The sequence below is a fragment of the Aulonocara stuartgranti genome (genome assembly GCF_965226115.1).
Source record: "Aulonocara stuartgranti genome assembly, chromosome: 1".
In the NCBI taxonomy this organism is placed as follows: domain Eukaryota; kingdom Metazoa; phylum Chordata; class Actinopteri; order Cichliformes; family Cichlidae; genus Aulonocara; species Aulonocara stuartgranti.
Window position 1 is genome coordinate 36,697,649 of NC_138939.1, and position 22,456 is coordinate 36,720,104.

The following is a 22,456-nucleotide window of genomic DNA, read 5'->3' on the forward strand; positions in this document are numbered from 1 at the left end:
AAGCGCACAAAGACTTACGCCTGCACACGTGCTAATCCTTAGTTTGCTCTGTTAATGAGAATAGTGGAGAAAACCAAACATTCAAAAGTTCAGTTGCACGTCACCAGAGACGTGACGGTGTCACGCATGTAGGCAAACATGGTGTAACACAGCTGTTACTATAGAGCAGGGGTGGGCAATTCCAGGCCTTGAGGGCCGGTGTCTTGCAGGTTTTAGATCTCACCTTGGGTCAACACACCTGAATCACATGATTAGCTCGTTACCAGGCCTCTGGAGAACTGCAGGAGCTAATTTAGCCATTTAAATCAGCTGTGTTGGTTCAAGGACACATCTAAAACCTGCAGGGACACTGGCCCTCGAAGCCTGGAGTTGCCCACCCCTGCTATAGAGGGTTTGTCTGAATGAAGCCATGAAAAATGTGTCACTGAAACCTTTTCATGTCCAAAAAGGGGCTTTAAAGTCCTGACAGCCTGAAATCTTTATGAATTAGCTTAAAAAACACAAACAGCATAGAGACATATACAGAAACATTTAGGAAAAGGAAAAAAAAAAAAAAGACCGAGGGAACAGTGTGAGTCTGTGTGAAATTACACTAATCGCAGCAATATATTTTCTAAACAAAGTGCAATACAGTCATACATATATGGCCTGCAGCTCCAGATTGCATAACTTTATAAAGCTAAACTTCTTATTCAACTTTTTCTCTAAAAAACAACAATGTGCAGTATAAGATATGGACAATACTATTAGAATAACTGTAAAATTATACAGCCAAAGTAGTGTTGGTTTGACTGTTCTCAGTGACAGGCAAACATCAAAAAGCTTCCTCAGGCCTTTGCTCTCAAACATTTAACACATAATATATTAATGCCTTCATTTACATGGACAAGCAGATCGCTGTGAAAGGTAGTGACACTTGTTGAACGAGACCTCAACTTTAACCAATCAGAGCGGAGAGGTCAAAGGTTGGTGGTGGTGGAGTTCAGGATGCCGTGCTGGATCTTGGCGTCAGAGGCCTTGGACAGGTCTCGCTGTGGAAAAACGAGCAGGCGTGAGCGTGACGTCACATACGTGTGCGGGCCGTTGGAGAAGACAAGACACACACTGTTAGTGTAAATCAGACAATCACACAGATATTAAAGTGCTGCTCATCTAAGTAGTGCTAGCAGCAACAGCAGTGCAGATGAATAAAGGTGTCTAAACACTGAACTTGCATTAGCCGTCGCTGACATGTCAGCACACCCAACAACGGTTAATGGTGACATTTTGGAGAACCTTCAGTGACGATGGCAGCAAAAGCCAATCACAGAAGCCCAAAGAGAGCCTCGTTTAGCTGTTAGTATGAGCTTAGCTAGCTGCTCTCACATGTACGTGCTTCCTCTGTGGACAGGGTCATGATTGTGGATTTGTTTAGTTTGCTTGTGCTGTCACAGTGAAGACTTGATGAAATAAAGTAAACTCAAAACAGCTTTGGATTATTTACAGTCTAAAATAAATCTTTATTCACGTCACACTGCTCTTCGTGGAGCCCCTCAGTTGGACAATGTGTTTCAGCTCCTTCGAGCCAAATCTCTTCTGATCCGATAAGCAGAAAAGTTGAACAGGAGATGGACGGGAGCTCCTGCGCTCACAGTCACTAATGTAGACCCCACAGCTCCACACTAAGGAGGTTCCCAGTCTATGACATGCAGCGCAAAGAAACCTGATACAGAGGGCTCAGAAGCCTTGATTCACATCCACTATATCAACGATTAGTAAATTAACACAGTGTCTGAGTAACCCACTGTTAATCTATGCTACCCATAAATCTGTGCCATCACGTTTAAGAAAGTTAATTGCTAATTTTATCTTTAAGGTGATTTCTGTCTTTGGTTTGAAGCATGCAGTTAGAGCAGATTAAGGCAATTAGTTAGGATTATGCAAAGTTTCAGGACTTTAAACACACCTTGATTGAACAGATTCAGTGCTGACCAAGTCCCTCTAAAATACAAATGTACAGCATAAGCATTATCGTGTACTTCATCCTTGACTTTATGCCTTAAAATGTTATTGCACAGAAACAGAGGGACCAAAATAATAAAGACATGCAGAGACAAAAGTGTTAAATTACCACAAACTCTGAATATGTGCTGGCAACAGAGGCTATGCTGAAGTTACGCTGTGGACTAGCAGGAGTCAGCAACGCACCCCTCAGAGGGCTGCTGCCCTTCAGCTGGGCCTCATTCTCTTTGTTGCATCCCTGCAGTCTCGGGTGGGGGGGTTTACAGCCCCCCGGTGTCCGCACTGCCAGGGTCTGATGGAGGAGGACAGAGTCACATCAGAGAAATACAGAGTTGTTGCTTCTTTACACCAACTCACTCAATTCCCCAAAGCACTGATAAATACACTGTTTGTACTTTAATTCATTCAAACAGAATATTTTTAAATCATGAAAGGTTTCTGCACCACTGAGACGAAAAATAAGACAACACGTGTAAACGTCCTGAAGCATTTATAGGCATGCTCTGCTGATAAGTAAAATATAACAGTCGCACAACACGATGCAACTATGGTACATTTTAGCATGAAGCAGTAAAATAGACAGGTTATAATAAGTTAGGCAATTGGTGTCTATATCGAGCTGATGGATCAATTTGACCACTTTGTGTTTAACTGACTCCAAAGACAAACCAGGAAAAACATCGAACATATTTTACGTCCGAGGCTCAAATATCAGTGAGCATGCTTTCGATGTGAACAAGTTTCCCAAAAATCAAGCCAACCTTGTTTGCTGAGAGGGGAGGGCGCGGCGCCGGCGAGCGGCAGACAGTCCCACCATAGACAGAGCGCATTGTGCTGTTAGAGGTGCCACTAGAGATGCTGGAGGTCGCATTACCCTGATAAGAGAGACGAAGCAGGGTCAGTACTGCAGAGACGGCGGCTTAATTACAGCAAGAATCAAAACCCCGACTACAAGCTGACATTTACCATCTTTTGTGATTTATTTGGGGTGGCGGTGCCCAGGAACCTGCGCTTGGTTGGGGTTCGTACTGTGGTTCCATACAACATGTCCTCCTCCGTTTGTTTGCTTTTCTTAATGTGCTGCAGAGATTGTGGAAAGACAAATCATCAGCACCCTTAGCAAACACCGTGGGTAAGCTTTTAATACAAACACACTCTTACCCTCTCCAGCTTCTCCTTCTCCTTCTCTATTCGGTGCAGCTCCCACTGCTCCTCCACGTACTGCAGAAACTTCTGGCCGTTTACTTGAAAGTCTCGACCCTGCTCCTGTTCCCACGTGTCGATCTGGGCTTTTAATCTCTTTTCAATCTTTAAAAAGGAAAGACGCGCGCACACACACGCGATTAATGCTACAGGATATTATCAGCTCAGGAAAGAGGTGGCTTTGCTCTTTACCTTTGGCAGGCTTTTAAGCAGGTCAGATCTCTGTTTCTCCTCTTTGAGAAGATTTCCTCCTCTGTTAGTGAACCTCGATGGATCTGTTGCTTTTTTCTGAAGAAAAGAAAGAAAGTGAAAGAAATGGAGATGGACCTGGAAGCAGCATTACCAAATAGAACATGTTCATTAAGGGAGTGACAAATGTTTCCAAATGAATTCAGAAATGTTCATTTAAAGTGATGAAACATGGATATTCATGTTTTATTTGTATGAACTTTTCCTGCCACACATGTTCATAATCTGTATAACAGATTTATAATTAAAAACAATTATCTGAGTGAGATTTAAGACCAGTCACAGCACATACAGAGGTCCATAAATATTTTGAGACAACTTGTTTCTAATGTTGGTTCTGTACATCACCACAGTGAATTTTAAATGAAACGACTCAGATGCAGATCAAGTGCAGACTTTCAGCTTAAATTCAGTGGGTTGAACAAAAAGACTGGATAAAAATGTGACCAAATAAAGCATTTTAACACAACCCCTTCATTTCAGGGGCTCAAAGGTCATTGGACAAACTAATAGTTGCTTGTAAACTGTTTGCTGGCTTTGACAGCCTGAAGTCTTGAACATCCCCAGATGCTGGTTTCCTCCTTTTTAAAGCTCTGCCAGGCCTTTGCTGCAGCGCGTTTCACTTCCTGTTTGTTTGTGAAGTTTAGTCTTCAACAAGTAAAACGCTCAGTTGGGTTAAGATCAGCTGACTTACTTGGCCAATAAAGAATATTCCTCTTCTTTGCATTAATAAACTGCTGGCTTGCTTTGGCTGTATGTTCTGGCTTGTGGTCCATCTGTATTATGAAACACCGGCTAATCAATCTGACTGCATTTAGCTGGATTTGAGCAGACAGTCTCTGAACACCTCAGAGTTCATTCAGCTGCTCCTGTGTCCCTGTGCTTCAGTCCATGACGCCGTGTGTCACCGATGATGTGGTGTGCTTTGGATCATCAGCTGTTCCACACCTTCCATTCAGGTAGAGGTTGATGTCGGTTTCATCTGTTTGTCCAGATCTGTGCTGGCTTTTTGAGATGACTTCTTTTTTGCACCTTGCAATGAACCCTTCTCTTTATGGTAGACTTGGATACTGATAAGCCTACCTCCTACCTTCCTCCTGGAGAGTGTTATTCACTTTGTGAAGAATTTCTCATCACCATGGAAATGATTCTGCGATCACATTGATGTCTGTGGACATCCAGGTCTTTGTGTTGCTGAGTTCCCCACAGCTTTCTTTCTTTCTTGCACCAAACTGTAGATTTTGCCGCTCCTAATATTGCAGTAATTTCTTGGATGGATGTTTTTTTTCTTCACAGCTTAAGGATGGATCGTTTCACCTGCATGGAGCGCTCCTTTGACCAATGTGGTCTGTTTACAGCAAAATCTTCCAAATGCAAGCACCGCACCTCAAACTGCAGGCTTTTTATCTGCTTAATTAATAATGATATAACGGAGGAATCGCACACACCTGCCCATGGTCCCTTTAAAAAAACAAAACAAAACAAAAAAAAACGTGGAGGAGCTTCAGCTCCTAAACACGTCAGAGACTCTAGAATGAAAGCTGAGTCTACACATCGTGTCCATGATCTAACTATAATTCAAATGTTTCAGTAGACATAAAACAACCGAATTTTGTGTCAGTGTTATACATGGACGTAGCTTCCTGTCAAACTCACCTCCAGCTCCAGGAAGAGTCTCCAGCTTTGCTCCCACTGCTGAACCCCTTCAAAAAGCTCTTTGTGATCCTCATAATGCTGCTTCAAGCGCTGGATCTCAGCATCGTGCAGACTTAACAGATCTTCAGTAAAGTCCTCTAAAACAATCAGTCAGCTTCAGTTTAAAAAACTGAACAAAAGGCGAAAAGAATGTGTGACAAACAAGAAAACCCACCACTAAAATATGGTGTGAAAGCCTGCCGCTGGTCTGTGCTGAGGAAGCACTTCTCCCAGAAGACAGCGATCTCAGAGCGGATGGCATCTATGACATTGCGGATGTTCTGCAGTTTGAGCTCCTCGAGACGCTGGACTTCTGTTTGTAACTGAGGAGGACAAATAAAGATCAAACAACACGGAAAAACAGCAGCCACAGAACTGGAACTCACAGCTGTCCACAAAGAACAGGAAAAATAATCTGCAGCATCTTCTCACCGCGTCCAAATTCCTCTTCTTGGACGTGACCATGTGTTGGCTGAAAGCCTCCCTTTCCTCCTGTGGAACCTGCAGTCTGTCCCACAGCTGCTGGATCTTCTCTCTGTGACTCTCACACATGGCCTCGTTCTCTGCCTTGTGTTCCTCAAGCTGCAAGATCAACACAGCATCAGTTAGCAACTCAACAGGTTGGGCTGAAATGACGATTTATGCAAAAAAAGAAAAAGATTCTGCTCACCTGGCAAAGAAGCAGTTTGAGTGATGTAATGTTGTCTCTAGAGAGGCAAAAAGAGTCCTCATCCTCACAGACCACGTCCTTCTCAAAGCTGGTTTCGGGGACACGGTCCAGCTCCTCCATGTATAAAATGATCTGCTTTTTGAGCTCCGTGAACTCAGCGTGTCGCTTCACCTGGAAACATGAAGCAGTCAAAATGTGACATAACAAAGAGGAAGAAACAAAACCTGCTCATCAAACAGTGCTGCACCCAGACTGATCTCAGCCTGTCCAGTGACATCTCTCCTGCTTGTAGCAGTGTTCATCCCACAGTTTCTCTTCATGCAGCCACATTAATGTTCTGTTAGAGGTGTGGTTTGAACTATGAGGTCCTACCCTCTCTTCGTTCTGGTTGGCGATGTGCTGGTGGAAGTTGTCCAGTGTTTCCAGTGAGGGGACGGAGTCGGGAGCGATGCCGTACGGCACGGAGCACAGGACGTCGCACAGGTCCTGGTCCTGCTCCAGCAGAGCCCTCAGCTGCTGCATCCGCCGAGCCTTCTCCTTTATCAGGGCCTCCACCTGTGTGCGGATGTTCTTCTCTTGCTGGAGCATGCTGATGCCAGCCTCTTCCTTAATATGCAAACAAATTTAACAGCAAAAAGTTTTTTTTTTTTTTTTAAAAAGTCACTAAATTGTCATTAAAGACATCAGCTGGTAACTACAGGCATGAAATTAGAAATGGTTTTACAGCAAAAGGAGGAAGCAGGTTAGGCTTGTTGAATATCAATGATATAATCAGTCATTTGCCAAGGAAGATGCTCGATGACGTGTAATTAAATGTTTGATTCAGTTTCCAGTTAAACACGTTGAGATGGAAACGCGCTGTTACCTCGAACACGGGCAGCTGAAGCTCCAAGCAGAGTTTCTCCATTTCTGTTTTGCATGTCTGAAGGCTAAGGATGAGCCTCTTTTTCAGAGATTCCTCTTCTTGAATCATCATGTCTAATAAATTCTGTTGGAGAAACGCAGCAAATCAAACAGGAGTTTAGTGTAAATATCAAAATTCTCTTCAACAGCTGATCACGCACCTAAATAATCACGCTTCCTGTAATTATTTAGGAAACAGTCATTTCAATTTCCATTTCAGTTCATGAAATCCAGATATAATCGGCAACAAAGACTTTGGTGGTTAGCATACTGCTCCTTGTAAAGGTAAACCAAAGAGCTAGCACAGTTCTTCGTTTTAAAATGCACATTAGGATAGCAACAACTTACCCAAACTATGGTATCTGTTTAGATATTAGTTCTGATGTTTCTACTGGGATAAAATAAATTTTGAACAATCACCAATTCTAGTTGGGACTGAATCAGCTGATATTAATTTGCACTGAGTGGCAAAAATTGCTTTCAGTCCTGATGCACTTCTGCTGGTGTCATGACTTTCCTTGGCTTTGAATTCTTTGCATGTGTGGATTGGACAGGTTGTTACTGACTTCTGGTGAAAACTTCATGTCAATAGCACAGAAATATATTTACTTCCAGATGCATCTGATCTGCAGATAACTTTAACTCTATTGTAGTTTTTAGACTATAATAGGCATCACTACAGTGGCTATCAGCTTTCTTTCCGAAGCGGAGCTTTCAACTCTGAACAAACTCATAAAATGTTGTGTTTCATGGGTCACATGACTCCTCTCCCACACAAAATGAGCTGCATGTCTACTCCAATCAGATGATGACAAAATGATCTTCTATAAAGAATCTGAAAAAATAAACAGTAAAATGTAAGTGTTGCAAAAGATCAAGCAATGGATGCTGCAGCAACCTGACGATGCAGCACACAGAGCAGTGAAATAAACTCTGTGCTGCTGTTTATTTCTAAGGTTAGTGCTGCACACATAACAGTGAAACATTAAATGTTACCACAGCATAATGAAGGAGATGCTTTACTTTGTAGTCAGATCAGCAACAAACTGATGTTGCTGACCGAACAGGCAGAGGTGATGCGCCCTGCAGAGCGCAGGGCGCATCACCTCTGCCACTAGAGCAGTGGCTGCAGCTGCAGTGTAAAAGCCATCTGCTGCGACCGGCTGAGGTATTAATATCATCAGAGCTGTAAATATTTTCCACTGCCAAAGATCTCTTAGTAACAAGCCTTGCCACTTGCCACGTCATATTGAAATATTTCTGAGTACTTGTTCAGGCAGCTATTTTGAAGCGTTGTCTAAATTAGGGTTGTCCAAACTCCCCTGATGTCAGCAAGTCAAAAAAAAGAGCATGAGATAGCAAAGGGTGAACATCACAGAGAACTTGTCATTGACAAAGAGCACAGCTGTTCCACAAAGATGTAAGAGACAGGTTTTTCTTTTTGCCACAGTGATGCACACGTAACGTCTACAGAGTTCACGAAGTGTTTAAAAACAAACAAACAAACACACAATTTACATTTCTTTTAAAAGGAATGCACTCATGTTTCTTAAGAGGTCTCATGTTGCACTCTTCTGTTCTGCAAATGGATGATTCATTAAGTGTGACCGTTTTTATCCACCGAAGATCAAACTGAGCAGCATGTAAACAACAGATAATTCGAACAGAAAAACTACAATCTGATGACAAACTGCTCACAGGTGTGATGACTTTGCCCAAACACAAGGCTTTAAAAAGCCCCTCCCCCGGGAAGTTTACCTTCTCCCACTACCTTTGCTGTTGCAGATTTTCCGGATTCTTTGAATGTCTCCAGTCTCGTTTCGCTCATAATGAATGCAAGCATCAATCCCATCCTTCTTTATTGCTGTCATTCAGATTTACACTCACCCAAAGCACCCTGCACCATCCTACATCATGATAGGACCCAGACTCCGTGAAACACCACTAGCCTAAAACTTAAACCCGGTCACAATCCAGCAGGCGCATTTGAGTCACTGACACATCAGCAGTGATCAGAGGTTACACATACTGTTACATGTGAAATGGTCTCACCTTTATGTGACTTTTGACTACATTAGTTCTCTGTAGTCTCTGGTCCTCCGGGATGCCGATCTCCTCCCAAATGTCCTTCAGGTGGCACAGCGCTTTATTCAGGCACGACACAGCCTCCGCTGCGAGTACCTCGCTAAAAACAAACGCAGGAGACACCGTCGTTTATTAATACAGGATTCACAAGCTATCGATAATCCAGCCGTTCGTAACATTATAACAACAACAGGATTTTTGTGGAACACGCACACATCAATTACGAACTGCCTTTGACATTAGCTAACAGTAAGCTGCTAAGAGCCCAATATATAGTTTACAAACACTGACTCCACTGCGAGAAACAAAGAGACTTAAACATACCTTTTCCTCATCGTTAAATTCCAGAGCCCGTTACAATTACAGGTAAAAACCGTTTAAAACACCTGTGGAAAAGTCAAGCCTCAGACGGCCGCTTCTCTCCTGCGCCCAGTCCGTTTGTACACAGTTCAAAATACGCGACTCGCAGCGTCCCGCTCTCCGATTGGCCCGTGCTGCCAGTGCGCTCGTTTTGTTACACCACATCGGGCCGCCAGGGTTTCTTCTACCCATTGCATGCAATGAACTGCACGTCGTCAAGAAAACAAACGCAACGATCGCACGGGCGGTGCGCTGACGTCACGTAGTAGAACAGAAGAAACTGCAGTTAATTTTAAACTGATGAACTCACAGCAGAGCCGGGCAGCCGGTAAACGCGACTACATAGAAACCAACGAAGATGTTAAGAAACGTTTATTCACTTTACACATCTTTACAGTTCTCGCGTCACCAGAAACAGACCAGAATGAAGCATTTCTTTATCTTTAATGCCAGTGTTGGAGGAATGCATAGCGGCTCCTCAGCAGCTCTGTCCATAATGAAGTGCTGCCAGGCTTCATACGTGGTTGTCCAGCAAAGCCTCCAGGAGTCTGGAACTGTTTGTAATTGCAGTTGTAACCACAATGAATTTATAACCTGAGAGAAAAAAATAGAAACGGTTGTTATTTTCTGCTTTTCAACAATACAATAAAAAATACATCTCCCATTTCAGAAGATGTTTTTCACATTTTTTATTTTTGCTTAAGTGGCCCTACACCCCATCACAATGTTTACCTTTCTCTCTGCCGAGGAACCGAAGGGCCGAAATCTCAGAGTAGGTGCATCCACCAAGAAACATGACCAGTATGATACGCTGAGTGTCGTTCTTTCCCCTTGAATCCACTCCGCTGCTCCCTGATCAGAGAAGGAGAACAGTGATCAAATCTGTTAGACGTCTGTTACAACAGTCTCCTTTTCTGTTTTAGCATTAGCCTCAAACGGATCCATTATACCTGCCATTGAACTAACCTGTAACTGCAAATTCATGACCATTTAGCAGCCTGGTGACTTCTTCAAGCCCCGTCCAACCGTCTCGCTCCAGCACCTATGCAATACATACCGGGAATAGAATTTTATTTTAAAGTTACCATGGCTGCCCCCCCATCATATCCACAGACTGAATGTGTCCTGGTTGACTTACTTGTTCGATGAGTTTGCAGCTCAGAGGGATGTAGGCACCACTGAAGATATAAGCCATGTCTCGAGGGACACGCAGGTCATATTCTTCATCCGTCTTTGGCACCTTGATGCAAAATATGATGAGCACGTTACCATTTGACACAATCAGAAATGAAAAACAAAATGCCTTTAGGAAAAGTATGTGCTGTATTTTTTTTAAACTAAATAAAGTTAATCAAAGAGAATATATGTTACTGTTTTGTGTCATATATAGTGTTATGATTGCAGATGCTCGTTAAAAGTGTCAAACCATGAGGTCAGCCTATGTGAAAGAAGTAAACAGTGATTTTTTTTTTTACTTGTGGCTCTGTCTGATGTCACTGAGAGGACACTGCTAATATGGTCATCCCAACTTAAAACTCGTTTCTCTGTTTGGGCCAACCAATCAGAAAAAAGATTAAAGAGAGGGATGTTTTACAAGGAGAGGAGATTTTTTTAAAAGCCTTTTTTCCAAGCAGGATGAACACAGTGCTTCACCAAGGCTCAGTACACCATAGATAAGGTTTATTTTGAACCGTGAACCATACAAAGTTGTTCTTGTAGAGTCCACAAATACAACTAACCAAAGATGTTCACCTAAACAATAATTTACCAAGTTAAGTTTTCTGCTCAAGGCTCTGAAATTGCTCTTCTTTGCCAGAGAGGAAAAGGCATCTGTCAGTTTTCCTGGAAACAAAGAAGAAGAAGAAAAGTCAAACAGCACGTGTGTCTTGATGCACAGAGCAATGCAGGGTTTCCTGTAAGTGGAGAAGGCTAAAACTGCGCTGAGAAGCCACTGTCACCTGCAGTTTTATCATTAACCAGTTTGCCCACTTTGCTCTCCATTACAGTGAGCGTCTCTCCCGGCTGTTGCTCGACCAGCAGCCCAAGCTGCCTCAGGTTGGAAAATGTGAGCAGGTGATCCACTCCATAGCTCTGATGAGGTCAGACAGAGAAAAATGTCAGGCATTGGACCCATGGCTCTTTATCAAAATGAGCACACACTTAACAAGCCAAGGCTGGCAGCAAAGAGCAATCTGCCACTACAGGCTGCCTGATCAGATCTGTGACAAAAGCCTGTGATGTCCCCAAACAGCTGGACGCTGCACGTTCTCCAAAGCATTACTCTAAGAGGAGGAAATGATCTTTGTTCAGCTACAGACTGATTTACATTTCATGCTCCAGTGTAGGGATAGGCTGTATTATTATTTTCCCCACGGGGCCAGACTGTTAAATTAAGTGAAAGCTCACAACGAATAAATGAAAAATTTAGTGATGATTTAAGCTGAACTCAGATTCTTTTACAATCAGATATTTGTGAGCCTACAAGTCCCGAGTCTTTGTTTAAAAAATACATTTCATTGTCATCTCAGGTTACAAAGATACAAACATCATTTGAGAAAGCAGCCGCTCTTTCCAAGACAATCATTGACACAATGCTGCATTTGATGAAATGTGAAGGTTGTTTTGTTTGAAGACATTACAGGGTGACTGAGATGGTTACAGGCATATTTGAGCTGCACAAAACACACACAAAGCAAAGAAAGAAGTGTGTGTGTGTTTGATATTTAACAGGCAAATGTAGAAACTGTGTTATAACTGTGCAGCTGCTTTGTGAGAAGTTCTGCTGTCAGCCTGATTTTCTCCGTCTCAGACGGGTTTCTCCTCGGCGCTCTGGTCTTCCAACAAACAGATTGGACTTTTATTCACCAAGAGCTCCAAAAATGACAGATAGGAGTGTTTTCTGGCACAAATCCCTTACGGCCAGTATCAGCCTACATGCTGTTTGTATACTTGAATCTTTTTTGAGCAAACATGAACAGAAAATAGCATTAAAAAATAAATAAAAATAAACAGCAGAAAATACCATTTCAAGCAAAGGTACAAAAATGCTGACACTAAAAGCTTTTGTACTTCTACCACCAGTGTTGGTCAAATTACTTGAAAAAAGTGATCAGTAACTAACTACTGATTACTTCCCCCCAAGGTAATCCTGTTACTTTACTGATTACTTATTTTCAAATTAGTTACTTAGTTACTTTTTAAAAACACGATTTACAACCTGAATAGGTGATAAAGCGATAGATCTTTCAGCCCAATTCTACTTTTTCTACATAATCCATCATACAAAATGTAATCAAATGGAAAAGTCTCTTTTTAAAACTTGTTTTATTAGTTTTAATCTTTTAACTTTATGCATCAAGCAAAAATTTAATTATATGCAGCATTCTCTGACTGGAAGAAATTTGTTTAACATTTAAACCTATTTTCTACACATTCCAGCACATAAAATAAAATATTTTTTGTGTTTACACTCACTCCTTCAAATAGATGCAAGTAAAACACAGCAGAAAATAAATAAAATCAAATACTCAGCGGTCCTGTTGCTCTATTTTCAGCAGCGGTCAGTGGAAGAATCCGCGAGTTTCTCTGTGAATTTCCCATTACGTGGCAGCTACTCGGTGCTTGCTCGGACGTTTAGGGTTTTTTCGCTGTAAAAAGAAGTTTTCTTCCCACGCACAGCGGACACTAATGTTTTTGTCACTTTTTATGGAATCAAACTCAAAGTAAGGTCAGTACTTCCACGCTTTAAACGCTGCACGCTCATACTCTCTCCCACACTCGATATATGATCCATTGTTGATCTGCACACAGCTGTTACCACGAACGTCGCACTCGCTTACGTCACTGTCATGAGACATTCTCGCAAAAAAAAAAAATTAAAAAAAATCACGGTTTTAGTAACGCAGCGTTCCTACGGGAAAGTAACAGTAATCTAATTACCATTTTTGCAATAGGAATCCCTTACTTTACTCGTTACTTGAAAAAAGTAATCGGATTACAGTAACGCGTTACTTGTAACGTGTACTGCCCATCTCTGTCTCCCACAACAAAAATACTCTGAGAGATTTGTTGTACCTCACCTGCAAATACTGTGCTTTCAATGAGCGGTAGTCTTTTGGCAGCAGTCCTGCAGGAAAACAGCATCACAATAGTTGTAAACAGGAAAGACAACAGTCTGTGACGAATCAGTGAAGGATGATTCACCGTTTTCTGTGATAGACAGCAGACAAAGCAGCCGCAGACTTTCTATCATGGACACCTAGAAAGGAGAAAAAGAGTCATTCAGACTTTTTGGCAGTGCGCTTATTGCTGAACTCTTTTAAGAACTCTCACCTGTCTGTTGATGTGCTCCTCTATGTAAGAAATGCATTCACGGATTTCAAATCCTTCCAGTAATACTGGGAAAGCACAAGGAAACAAGATTTGCTGCTCCTGGGGTTAAAACACTACAAACTATTATCTTTGACAACTTTTAGTAGCGGACACACACAAAATGAACTGAACCACTTAACGTGCAGCATGGAGACAGGAGCACACACAGGAACACAGGTGTGTTTGTTTACCCATCTCTGCAGGACTTTATTCCACATCAGTGCACTTCAAGCCAGGCACTGTTGTCTCACAGTAAATGTTTCTATGTGGAGTTTGTTCTCTTAGGTTATTCTGGCAGCTCACAGAGACGTGGCCACAGGTGTGACTGTGAGTATTAATGGTTGTCTGTCTGTGTGGTAGGCCCTGCACTGGACTAGGAATCTGTCCAGGGAGTGTGCTCTCCCTCTTGCCCTGTGACAGGATAGGCTCCGCCCTCCTGTGGCCCTAAACTGGATAAGTGTTTAAGGAAATAGATTTATGGTTGTATGGCATTCTCAAGCCTCACATTTAAGTGCTAAAAACTACCATAAACCTAACTTAACTATGGTCCAAGTCTAAACTGTCACTGCTTATAATCCCACTCTTAACACTGATCTTACTGTTCTTCTCCCAGTCTTGGAAACAGGGCACACAGAAAACAATGCAGCAGTTTTAGGCATCACATCGTCACCAGTCCCCGTCGTAACCCAGGGAGATAATGTTGCTGCTTCAGTGACCTTTGCTGGGTTTATGACTGCCTGCTTGTGATGCATTTAGGGGGCATCTGTAAATTGTAGTAATAAAAAAAGATAACCCAAGTTACACCCTTCTCAAATGGGATCATCTCTAGTTCATTTAAAGTACTGAAAACATGAGACTCATCGGTCAGCAAAGTCTTTGGAGAGCTTTCATGTTTTTGCACACACGTATGAAACCAACAAACATGGAGCTTGTTTTGTGCTTTAAGGCGTTAAAGTCCCTTAACCTCCTAGGACCTGGCGTCCACATGTGTGGGCATCACATTTTGGGTTATTTAGACCAAAATAGACAATTTTGCACTACAAAAGTGATATCCACTTATGAGGACATTATACTGCTAGTGTTCGATCGAAATGAATATCCTCATATGTGGCTCTCATTTTTCTTAGAAACAAAAATCAGGTAAAGAAAATATCTGGTAATTCTTTGTTTTTACATTCATCGGGTCCCAATATGCCCAAATATCAAAGAGAAATTAAAAATGCTGCTGTGGAAGAGTTAGGGTCTTAGGAGGTTAAATGAAACGTGATTGGAACAAAGAGCAGAGCGGAGGATTCTTACAGTGTTCTGTCTTCAGCAGCTCCTGAAAGTCCTGCTTTGTTTTCTTCTTCATTATCGACTCGCTGGCACCAATGTCTGGAAGAGAAAATGCTCTTCAGCAACGCAGCCGTGCAGATATGGCTCGGAGTCAGCGGTAGGATACTGTAACACTCACGCAGGCTCAGCAGTCGATGTTCCTGCTTCAACCCTTTCAGCTCCTCTGACACAAACGTCTTCATCTGCTTTATGTCCATGCCCCGACGTTTCTGTAGAGTTATTAAAGAAAACCAGAAAAAAGGTGTTAGCTGTTATCCTTACTGGTCACTAATGCTTCAGCTACGTCATAATTACCCCACTGAAACACTGCAGGGTAACCTGACACTATGTAACTATGTAACTAAATGTAACTACACATCGCATCAACGCAGCCCAACACTACTGCGAGGGGTTCAGCACCATCAGATCATCCGGACAATTTCCAGATACTTTTTTGTTGTAGTTTTTGAGACAATAACAATTATAGCATCAAAGTGTCAAGATAAAGACTCACAAACGTCACCCCAGCAAATTCCTGGAGCGAGATCACTGAAACTACTGGAACGTACAGAGAAAGAGGAAAAACTAGAGGGACAAAAATGTTTGCTGACCTAAACAGAGAGCGCAGACGCAGGAGCATTTTATTAGTTTCTATTGGCTGGCATCGCACATAAAACACGACCACGAGGTAATAAACACGTAACGCACCAGTGCAAATATAAATGCCATTTTTCAAGGTTGTGCCGTACAAAGACTCTTCAAATCGAGCCACGGGTGCAATGATTGCTAAGCAGTATCAACATTCACTCACGTCATATGCAGTCTGCAGATTCCTGGCTTTCTGACTGAGAAAACCAAAGACGTTGGAGAAATGCTCATTTCTGATTTCACTGAACACCTACAAAACATTAGACACACTTTTCTATTAGAATCACGACAATTAGCAAAGTGCAGCCGACCGCAGACTAAGACGAGCCTTACCTTATCGTGAGAGTTCAGCATCACTTTCACACTTTTGTCAGAGGCGGTAACATCAGGTCCAAACTCCACACATCCTGCACAACAGTTGGAATGATCACACAACATATGGATATTTTTTAAAAGAAACACCACAACCAGCAGCGTGGCTTCAAAAGAGCTAAGAATGTGAGGGCGAAATGCTCTGCTCAAGAGGTCAGAGGTGACGTGTTTCTTCCAGGCATAAAGTGAACGTGTGAGTGGATTCGATTTACTGACACCTACCACATTTGATTCTAAAGATGTCATCAACAAGTCCTTCGTAGACAACTTGTGAGCACAGAGGAGTAACAAAGTCCACATCTGCAATGATAACGACGACATTAGAACGGGAACGGCACGGCCCATCGTCCTCTGAGATCACTGCGCCTCCTCACCTCTGTCAATAAGGAAAACATTCCCAATTTCAGCCTGACGAGCTTTTTGTTCTCCCTCTTCAACCTGCTCCCTCCACGACTCGTACGCCATCTGGGATCACACAGAATTACCATCAGCAACAGACCAAAGCAGGTGACGGACAAACTGGACGTGAAAAAGTTAAACTAGTTTGTATCAGACTAGCTTCTGGTCTCTAATCTTACAGCACCTTTGAGCAGCGCCCAATCCCGTAGACCTTTGAGAATGGGCCGTACAGGGAGTACAGGAGGTGGAGAGCACTGCCGGCGGTCCTCACCCAGCGCTGGTCTCCAGCCTGGAAAAATACAGGATGCATCAGAGATTTTGTAGTTACACTTCTGATTCAACTACGGGCTTATAAATTCAGCAATGAACAGCTCAAATGTGATGATTTGTTTCACTATGATTATTAACACATTAGTAACACTACAATGCCCAGACTTCCTTTGTGCGGTTGGCTTCAGAAATGAGGAAATTAAGGAAAGAAACGACGAAAACTCAAAACTAAAGCTCGAGGACAAAAACTGTGACACATCTGGACAACGGTACGAGCAGCTCTGTGTTTCTCACAAAAACATGTTTGGATGTCAAGGTGTCTGTAAACCACGTGGAACAGTAAAAACACAACGAACTTCAGATTTCAGACTGAGTCTATAACGTTTTATTCAAACGTCTAAAACTGAATCAAACACTGATGCAGAGCAACAAGTCATGCATGCATCCAACGAGCATGTGAGGCCAATATTTCTTTTCTTTTCTTTTCTTTTCATCATTTAGGGGAAACAGCTAGCTCATTAGCTGCTCGTGTTCACTCATTAGTCTGTGTACTGCTGCAGAACCTCTTCACATTAACAAATGATGACTAAAACACTGACTAGAAAAGGATTTAGACAAGGAATTGGCCTCTACTAACCAGGAAGTTGTCTTGAAAGAATTCTGGCAGCTCCAGACTGATGATGTCATCATCAAGAGGAAGCAGGTAGAAAGGCCACTCGTCTATGGACACATCTACAGGAAAGGCAAAAACAGCTTTTACACTTCTCCTCACTCACACTCGTCATTCCTGCAAAAAGAGAAAGATGCCTACCGCCAAAGATCCCCTGCTCCTCCAGCACGGCCTCACACGCATAGAACTGGTAACACAAAGAAGGGTCAGCAGGTCAGTATCAAGCACTCGAAGCATTACAAGTACAGCACGGACACAAGACAAGAAAGAGAAATACCTTCTGAGGGGTAAAGATGATCTTGTATCTTCGGGATTTTCCAGGTACCTTGTCTGTGTTCACTACATCTGCAACAAAAATGCAGATGTCACTTTGCTTCAGTTTCATCCATTTTACCCAAAAGACTTTATAATAAAACCATCAAGACAAGAGATAAATAAAAAGAATCTCCGTTTACCACATATCCATTTCACAGTTTGTATTCTTGGACGGATCAGGAAACAGAGCCTGGAAAAAGAGCAACGCCACATTGTCAGGTGGGCGCGTCAGGTGTGTGGGTACAATTCTGTAAGGTATGAAGGTGCAGGCTCACTGATCTGAGGTGCTGATAACAGGTTTGTGTTCCACTTTGTAGAGTTTGTCCACTTCATGTTGCTGAAAGAAAATGGGGGGGGGACAAAAAGCTTTTAAAGACCTGCTGAAAGTGCAGTAATCCTGAAGAGATCAGAACAGGCAGGAGAGCAGCAGCTGATGCAGTTCACCTTTAGTGTTGATACATTTGCAATACGATCCAGCGGGCTCATCAAGTCTGCCTCAATGAACAGGTCCTTCTTCCCGGGCAGCTGTGACACAAGAGAACGGCTTGTAGGACAATCTGCTCTTCACAACACAAAAAGCATCGCTTGTTTTGTCTTCACCGAGTTGGAAGTACATCACAAACTAATGCGTGCATGGCTTAGTCTGCACACAGCTTCTACACTTTCTCCACTGATTCTGACAATGTTCATTTTTGCCTAATTAAATGAAATTAAACTGTAAAACTGAGTCCTAAGGCAAAAGTAAACTGTAGTTTGGTGGGGACAATTTTCATGTTAAGACAGTATAGTTCAGCACATAGGAATATTTCTCAACATAAAATCTCAAGTGAATCGCTGCAACCTTAGAAATAGACAAGATTCTGCAGCAGAATTCACTCCATTAGCTGGTGGGCACTTTTAAAAGCCACTGCCAGTGAAACTGCTTGTTGTTATCTCCATAAACACAATTTATAATTCTATAAAACAAACAAGAAATACAGTAGACTTCATTAAAAACATAGAAGGCCAAAGCAGTCTCTATTTTCTGACATCACTGAGGTCCTTCAACATCTACCGGACGCTGCTCAGGATGTTTGATGAGTCTGTGGTGACGTGTCGTGAATGGGTGTGCAGTCAAATGATAAAGTATAATAATAAAAAAACAAAAAAAGAACAGTGCCATATCCATGCTATACATGCCAGTCATATTACTGATGTGTATGTCTTCGGCAGGAGCTGTGACGTGCTCCTACCTGTTCCAGCAGGTAGATGAGCTGATCTCTGGCCAGCCTCTTGAGGATGGAGAAGTCGGGGAGCTCCGGGGAGTCTCTCCTGGCACTGTGAGCCATGCTGGACACACGACGGAGACCGGACAACACTCAGGCATCCACGACTGGCATAAACAAAGAAAATAAATAAATAACTCATATACAAATATAATGTTTAATAATGGAGATACAAAAACCAGCAGAAACATATAAGACAGAGATCTGTGCTGTGATTATCCTCCCTGCTGGCTTAGCTTCAAAGCTAAAAACACATTCATCATATAAATGCTGATATAATCGAATACGCTGACAGTACTTTGTAAAATTCTCCCTCGAAATATAAAATTAATGCCAGAAATTTGACCGTTTATGTCTTTTGAAACATAACGCTTTATCTTAAGTTAGCAGCTACCTGCTTCCGTAGCTAAATAAGTGGAATGATCCCACGAACAGTTGTTTCCCCCCGGATCATAATACCAACGGACCGCTACACTTGCTCGAAAGACGTTGAAAATTAAATAACCTAATAACGCGGTTTTTTTGTCACTGACCTGACAGGACGTGATTTTTACACCATGAACTCAGACGCAGCTTTGTTGTTAGAAACTGTTCAATTTGCCGCAGAGAAACACCGCAACCAGCGACGTAAAGATCCAGAGGGAACGCCGTATATAAATCACCCCATAGGTAGGTGTGTTTTTACGGTAGTATGATGCATTCACTGCCTGTACGTAAACCCGTGAAGTTTCTCACTCTTATCTTTAAAAGAAAAAGAAAAAAAGTTTCTGATGTTTAACTGATACGATACCGGAAGCCGTGGAAGGAGGAGATTGAATTAAAACCCAGTTATCAAACTTAATTATGTTCATAGTGGACATTATATAACAGTATCTGCTGCGGCGACACCTTGTCAACAAGGGAGTCGCCGAAAGGAGCGGTATATTAGAACTAACCAGTCAAGTTATCAGGGTTTACTCGCCTACTACAGCTATATCACTAACATTATATGTTTACCATTTTATGGCAACAAATAGTTTTGCAGAAACGATGTTTCTGCAAAACCTTTATTTACCTTTATTTTATTTGATTCTAGTGATAATACCCTGCCGTGTAATAGCGATACGTTATTTTTCGACTTTAAATTTGTATAGTGTATAGTCTCACAGGGAGGTGGAGGTCGATTGATCTGTTTTTTTGTTCAGGGGTACAAAACTAATGGCTTTTTGTGTGCGGGGGATTTAGCGGCATCTAGTGGTAATGCCGCAGATTGCAACGAACCTAATATCTCCTCCACTACTCACTGCTCCGTTTTTCTTTGCTGAGCTAATGATAGCACTTGGCAGTGCTTTTCCTGTCAGGGCTCCAGACCACTAGAGCTGTGGGGGACTTAAAGGGACAAACTTTGAAAGGATAAAGGAACGCACCAAAAATAATACTGAAAAACATAAATTATTTTCCCTCAAATCTAATTTCCATGTATCGATTTTTATTATATTGTCTTTGCTTTTATTTTATTTTTTTACCTTTTCCCCCCAAATTCGTATTTTTACATTTCTTCAGACATTCTGCTTTATTATGCAAAAGAGGAGCTAGTGATTGTTTCAAAATATCTTTTGAAACGACAGTTCAGTGGATTTGTTTATCGTGGTGTTAGCAAGGAGCACCATAGATGGGCAGCCAGTGATTAAGCTCCCTCCTTGTGTCCCTGTGTGTAAAGGAAGTTTCTGATGGTTCGTCTGCTTGTTCTGTTTGAGTTTTATTTTCCTACTTACAAATGAGACCTATGAGCTATGTTATAGTGGGGAGGTAGAGTGTACAGCCCGATCCGGCGGGGAGGTGTGGGAAGCCAGATCAGGCGCCCCCCCCTTCCGGCTCTCCTCTCTGCTCACTCCTGTCTTGTCCCTTTTGTCTTACTTCTCTCTATCACCTTTTCTATCCCTTTGAAGAAGTGAGGCTCCATAAATGCTAAAGAGGTAAGTATTAGTTTTTAGTTGCAATGATTAGATAGAAAAATAAACCATAGAAACCTAAACAGAAGAAAGAAGAAGAGAAATAACAATGTTAACATAAACCAGTGACACACTCCAGGGCTGAATCAACCCTGGCAGGGCCTCCTTGGATGAGGGTGTCTAGTGATAATGGCCAAAACACCCGATGAATCCAAGGTCCACTACTGACGATGTGTCCCAAATTTTAATATGAAAATGTAGATCAGATCTCTAATCCCTAAACCTAACCAAGGAATTAAAAATGGCAGATTAGCGTTGGTAACAGACCTAAAGTTGAGGAATAACGATGTGTGCTGCTGGCAAAGTTTCTGGGCTTTCCTCATAACAGCCATCCCTCAAGATTCTCTCCATTTAAAGCAATGCATTATCAGGGACTGTAACATCTAGTCCTTTTACTGAATGTAGAAACTTAAAGTGCTGGAGGAGCTCTTCAGAGAGGAAATGTCTGATTATAAATGAGTTTTCTTGTTCTATAAGTGACTTCTCTTAGCAGTCTGGAAACAGTGAAGGTTCTTGTTTACAGTCTTGTTTACTCACAGCTCTCTGTGTGTGCTTTTAAGGAGTAGCGAGAATCCTCAGCCACGAAGGGGGCGTCACAGATATCGAGGTTTTGCAGGTGAGTTATCAGTTGTTACCTGTTAGTCACAGTCACGTGCATGCATTCTCGCATCAGTAATCCTGTGTGCTTCCTCCTGCCCTGCAGGCTGCCCTGCTTCATGACACAGTCGAAGACACCGACACCACCCCCGCAGAGCTGGAAGCTAAATTTGGTGTAACTGTGGCTCGCATTGTTCAGGAGGTGACGGATGACAAGAGCCTGCCCAAGCAGGAGAGGAAGCGTCTACAGGTGGAACACGCACCTCACTGCAGCCAACAGGCCAAGCTGGTTAAACTGGCTGATAAACTGTACAACCTGAGGGATCTGAACCGCTGCACTCCTGTTGGTCAGTACGTCTCTGGACACAGTGCTGTTTCCTACAATAAATGGGATGCTGTGTAAAAAAAAATAAATAAAAAAATTAAAATTAAAAATGAAGAGGATGAAATGCTTTGGAACACTTTATTTATTTGGCAGAAGTGCAAAAGACAACCTAACAAACGTTGTTCAGTTATGTTTCTGAATGTGCTTGGCAGGTTGGACAGCTGAGCGAGTGCAGGAGTATTTCTTGTGGGCCTTTGAGGTGGTGAATTGCCTGAAAGGAACCAACTTGGCTCTGGAGAAGAAGCTAGAGGAACTCTTCAAAGAGAGAGGAGTCCAGCTCTGACAGGAGGGCCACAACACAGTGGAGAATGGGCTATTTCGAATGCAAATAAAATGCTTTTTGTTTGTAAATATTCAAAATAAATCAAATTTCATGTACATTACAGTGTCCTTTAGTTTTCTGTTCTGTTTGTAATGTTTTTGCAGGCTAGTTGAATCCCCGAGTGTCTGATGTTGTGGTGTTTAGTAATAGTGAAAAAGTAAAAGATACTACTCCCCATTTGGTAATTGTAGCTTGTGGACTGTGATGGTGCGTTTAAAAAAAAAAAAAGAAAAAAAAAGCCTATTTAGATATAACACACATTTGCAGGACTGCATTACACAAAGCAAACAATTTGGCACAAAGTGTTTTTCACTATACATGTTATTGGTTATATTTGAATCCATTGAAGAAAGCCAGGATGCTCAGTAATT

General features: G+C 42.2%; 3 protein-coding genes across 7 annotated transcripts; 1 reads left to right on the forward strand and 2 right to left on the reverse strand.

Moving 5' to 3' along the window:
- Positions 1-465: 465 nt before the first annotated feature.
- On the reverse strand, positions 466-9,414 carry prc1b (protein regulator of cytokinesis 1b). 4 transcript variants are annotated; one of them, XM_082515186.1, is made up of 15 exons: positions 9,131-9,414; positions 8,774-8,906; positions 6,684-6,806; positions 6,191-6,424; positions 5,819-5,989; positions 5,581-5,730; positions 5,324-5,471; positions 5,110-5,246; positions 3,397-3,492; positions 3,163-3,309; positions 2,968-3,081; positions 2,763-2,876; positions 2,188-2,293; positions 1,946-1,980; positions 466-1,031 (listed from the first exon to the last, which is right to left on the reverse strand). In XM_082515186.1, the coding sequence occupies exons 1-14, from the start codon at positions 9,139-9,141 to the stop codon at positions 1,961-1,963; spliced, it is 1,704 nt and encodes a 567-aa protein (XP_082371312.1). In that variant the 5' UTR covers positions 9,142-9,414; the 3' UTR covers positions 466-1,031; positions 1,946-1,960. The 4 variants fall into 4 exon arrangements, with proteins under 4 accessions (XP_082371312.1, XP_082371309.1, XP_082371311.1 ...); XM_082515183.1 differs by having other exon boundaries at positions 2,111-2,293; XM_082515185.1 differs by lacking the exon at positions 1,946-1,980.
- A 106-nt stretch (positions 9,415-9,520) lies between these two features.
- vps33b (VPS33B late endosome and lysosome associated) lies at positions 9,521-19,417 on the reverse strand. Of its 2 annotated transcripts, none has more exons than XM_082514997.1 (24): positions 19,324-19,417; positions 18,758-18,897; positions 17,970-18,050; positions 17,801-17,862; positions 17,666-17,715; positions 17,488-17,555; positions 17,352-17,397; positions 17,178-17,272; positions 16,455-16,559; positions 16,246-16,336; positions 16,094-16,171; positions 15,833-15,906; positions 15,663-15,749; positions 14,991-15,081; positions 14,837-14,911; positions 13,499-13,563; positions 13,370-13,424; positions 13,246-13,292; positions 11,125-11,257; positions 10,935-11,008; positions 10,305-10,406; positions 10,133-10,208; positions 9,899-10,018; positions 9,521-9,760 (listed from the first exon to the last, which is right to left on the reverse strand). In XM_082514997.1, exons 2-24 carry the CDS (start codon positions 18,851-18,853, stop codon positions 9,681-9,683), a joined length of 1,851 nt encoding a protein of 616 aa, XP_082371123.1. In that variant the 5' UTR covers positions 18,854-18,897; positions 19,324-19,417; the 3' UTR covers positions 9,521-9,680. The 2 variants fall into 2 exon arrangements, with proteins under 2 accessions (XP_082371123.1, XP_082371124.1); XM_082514998.1 differs by lacking the exon at positions 19,324-19,417 and adding an exon at positions 19,185-19,275.
- Positions 19,329-22,141, forward strand: hddc3 (HD domain containing 3). Its single transcript, XM_082518094.1, has 4 exons — positions 19,329-19,459; positions 21,342-21,397; positions 21,485-21,725; positions 21,916-22,141. The coding sequence occupies exons 1-4, from the start codon at positions 19,348-19,350 to the stop codon at positions 22,044-22,046; spliced, it is 540 nt and encodes a 179-aa protein (XP_082374220.1). The 5' UTR covers positions 19,329-19,347; the 3' UTR covers positions 22,047-22,141.
- The last annotated feature ends 315 nt before the right edge of the window (positions 22,142-22,456 follow it).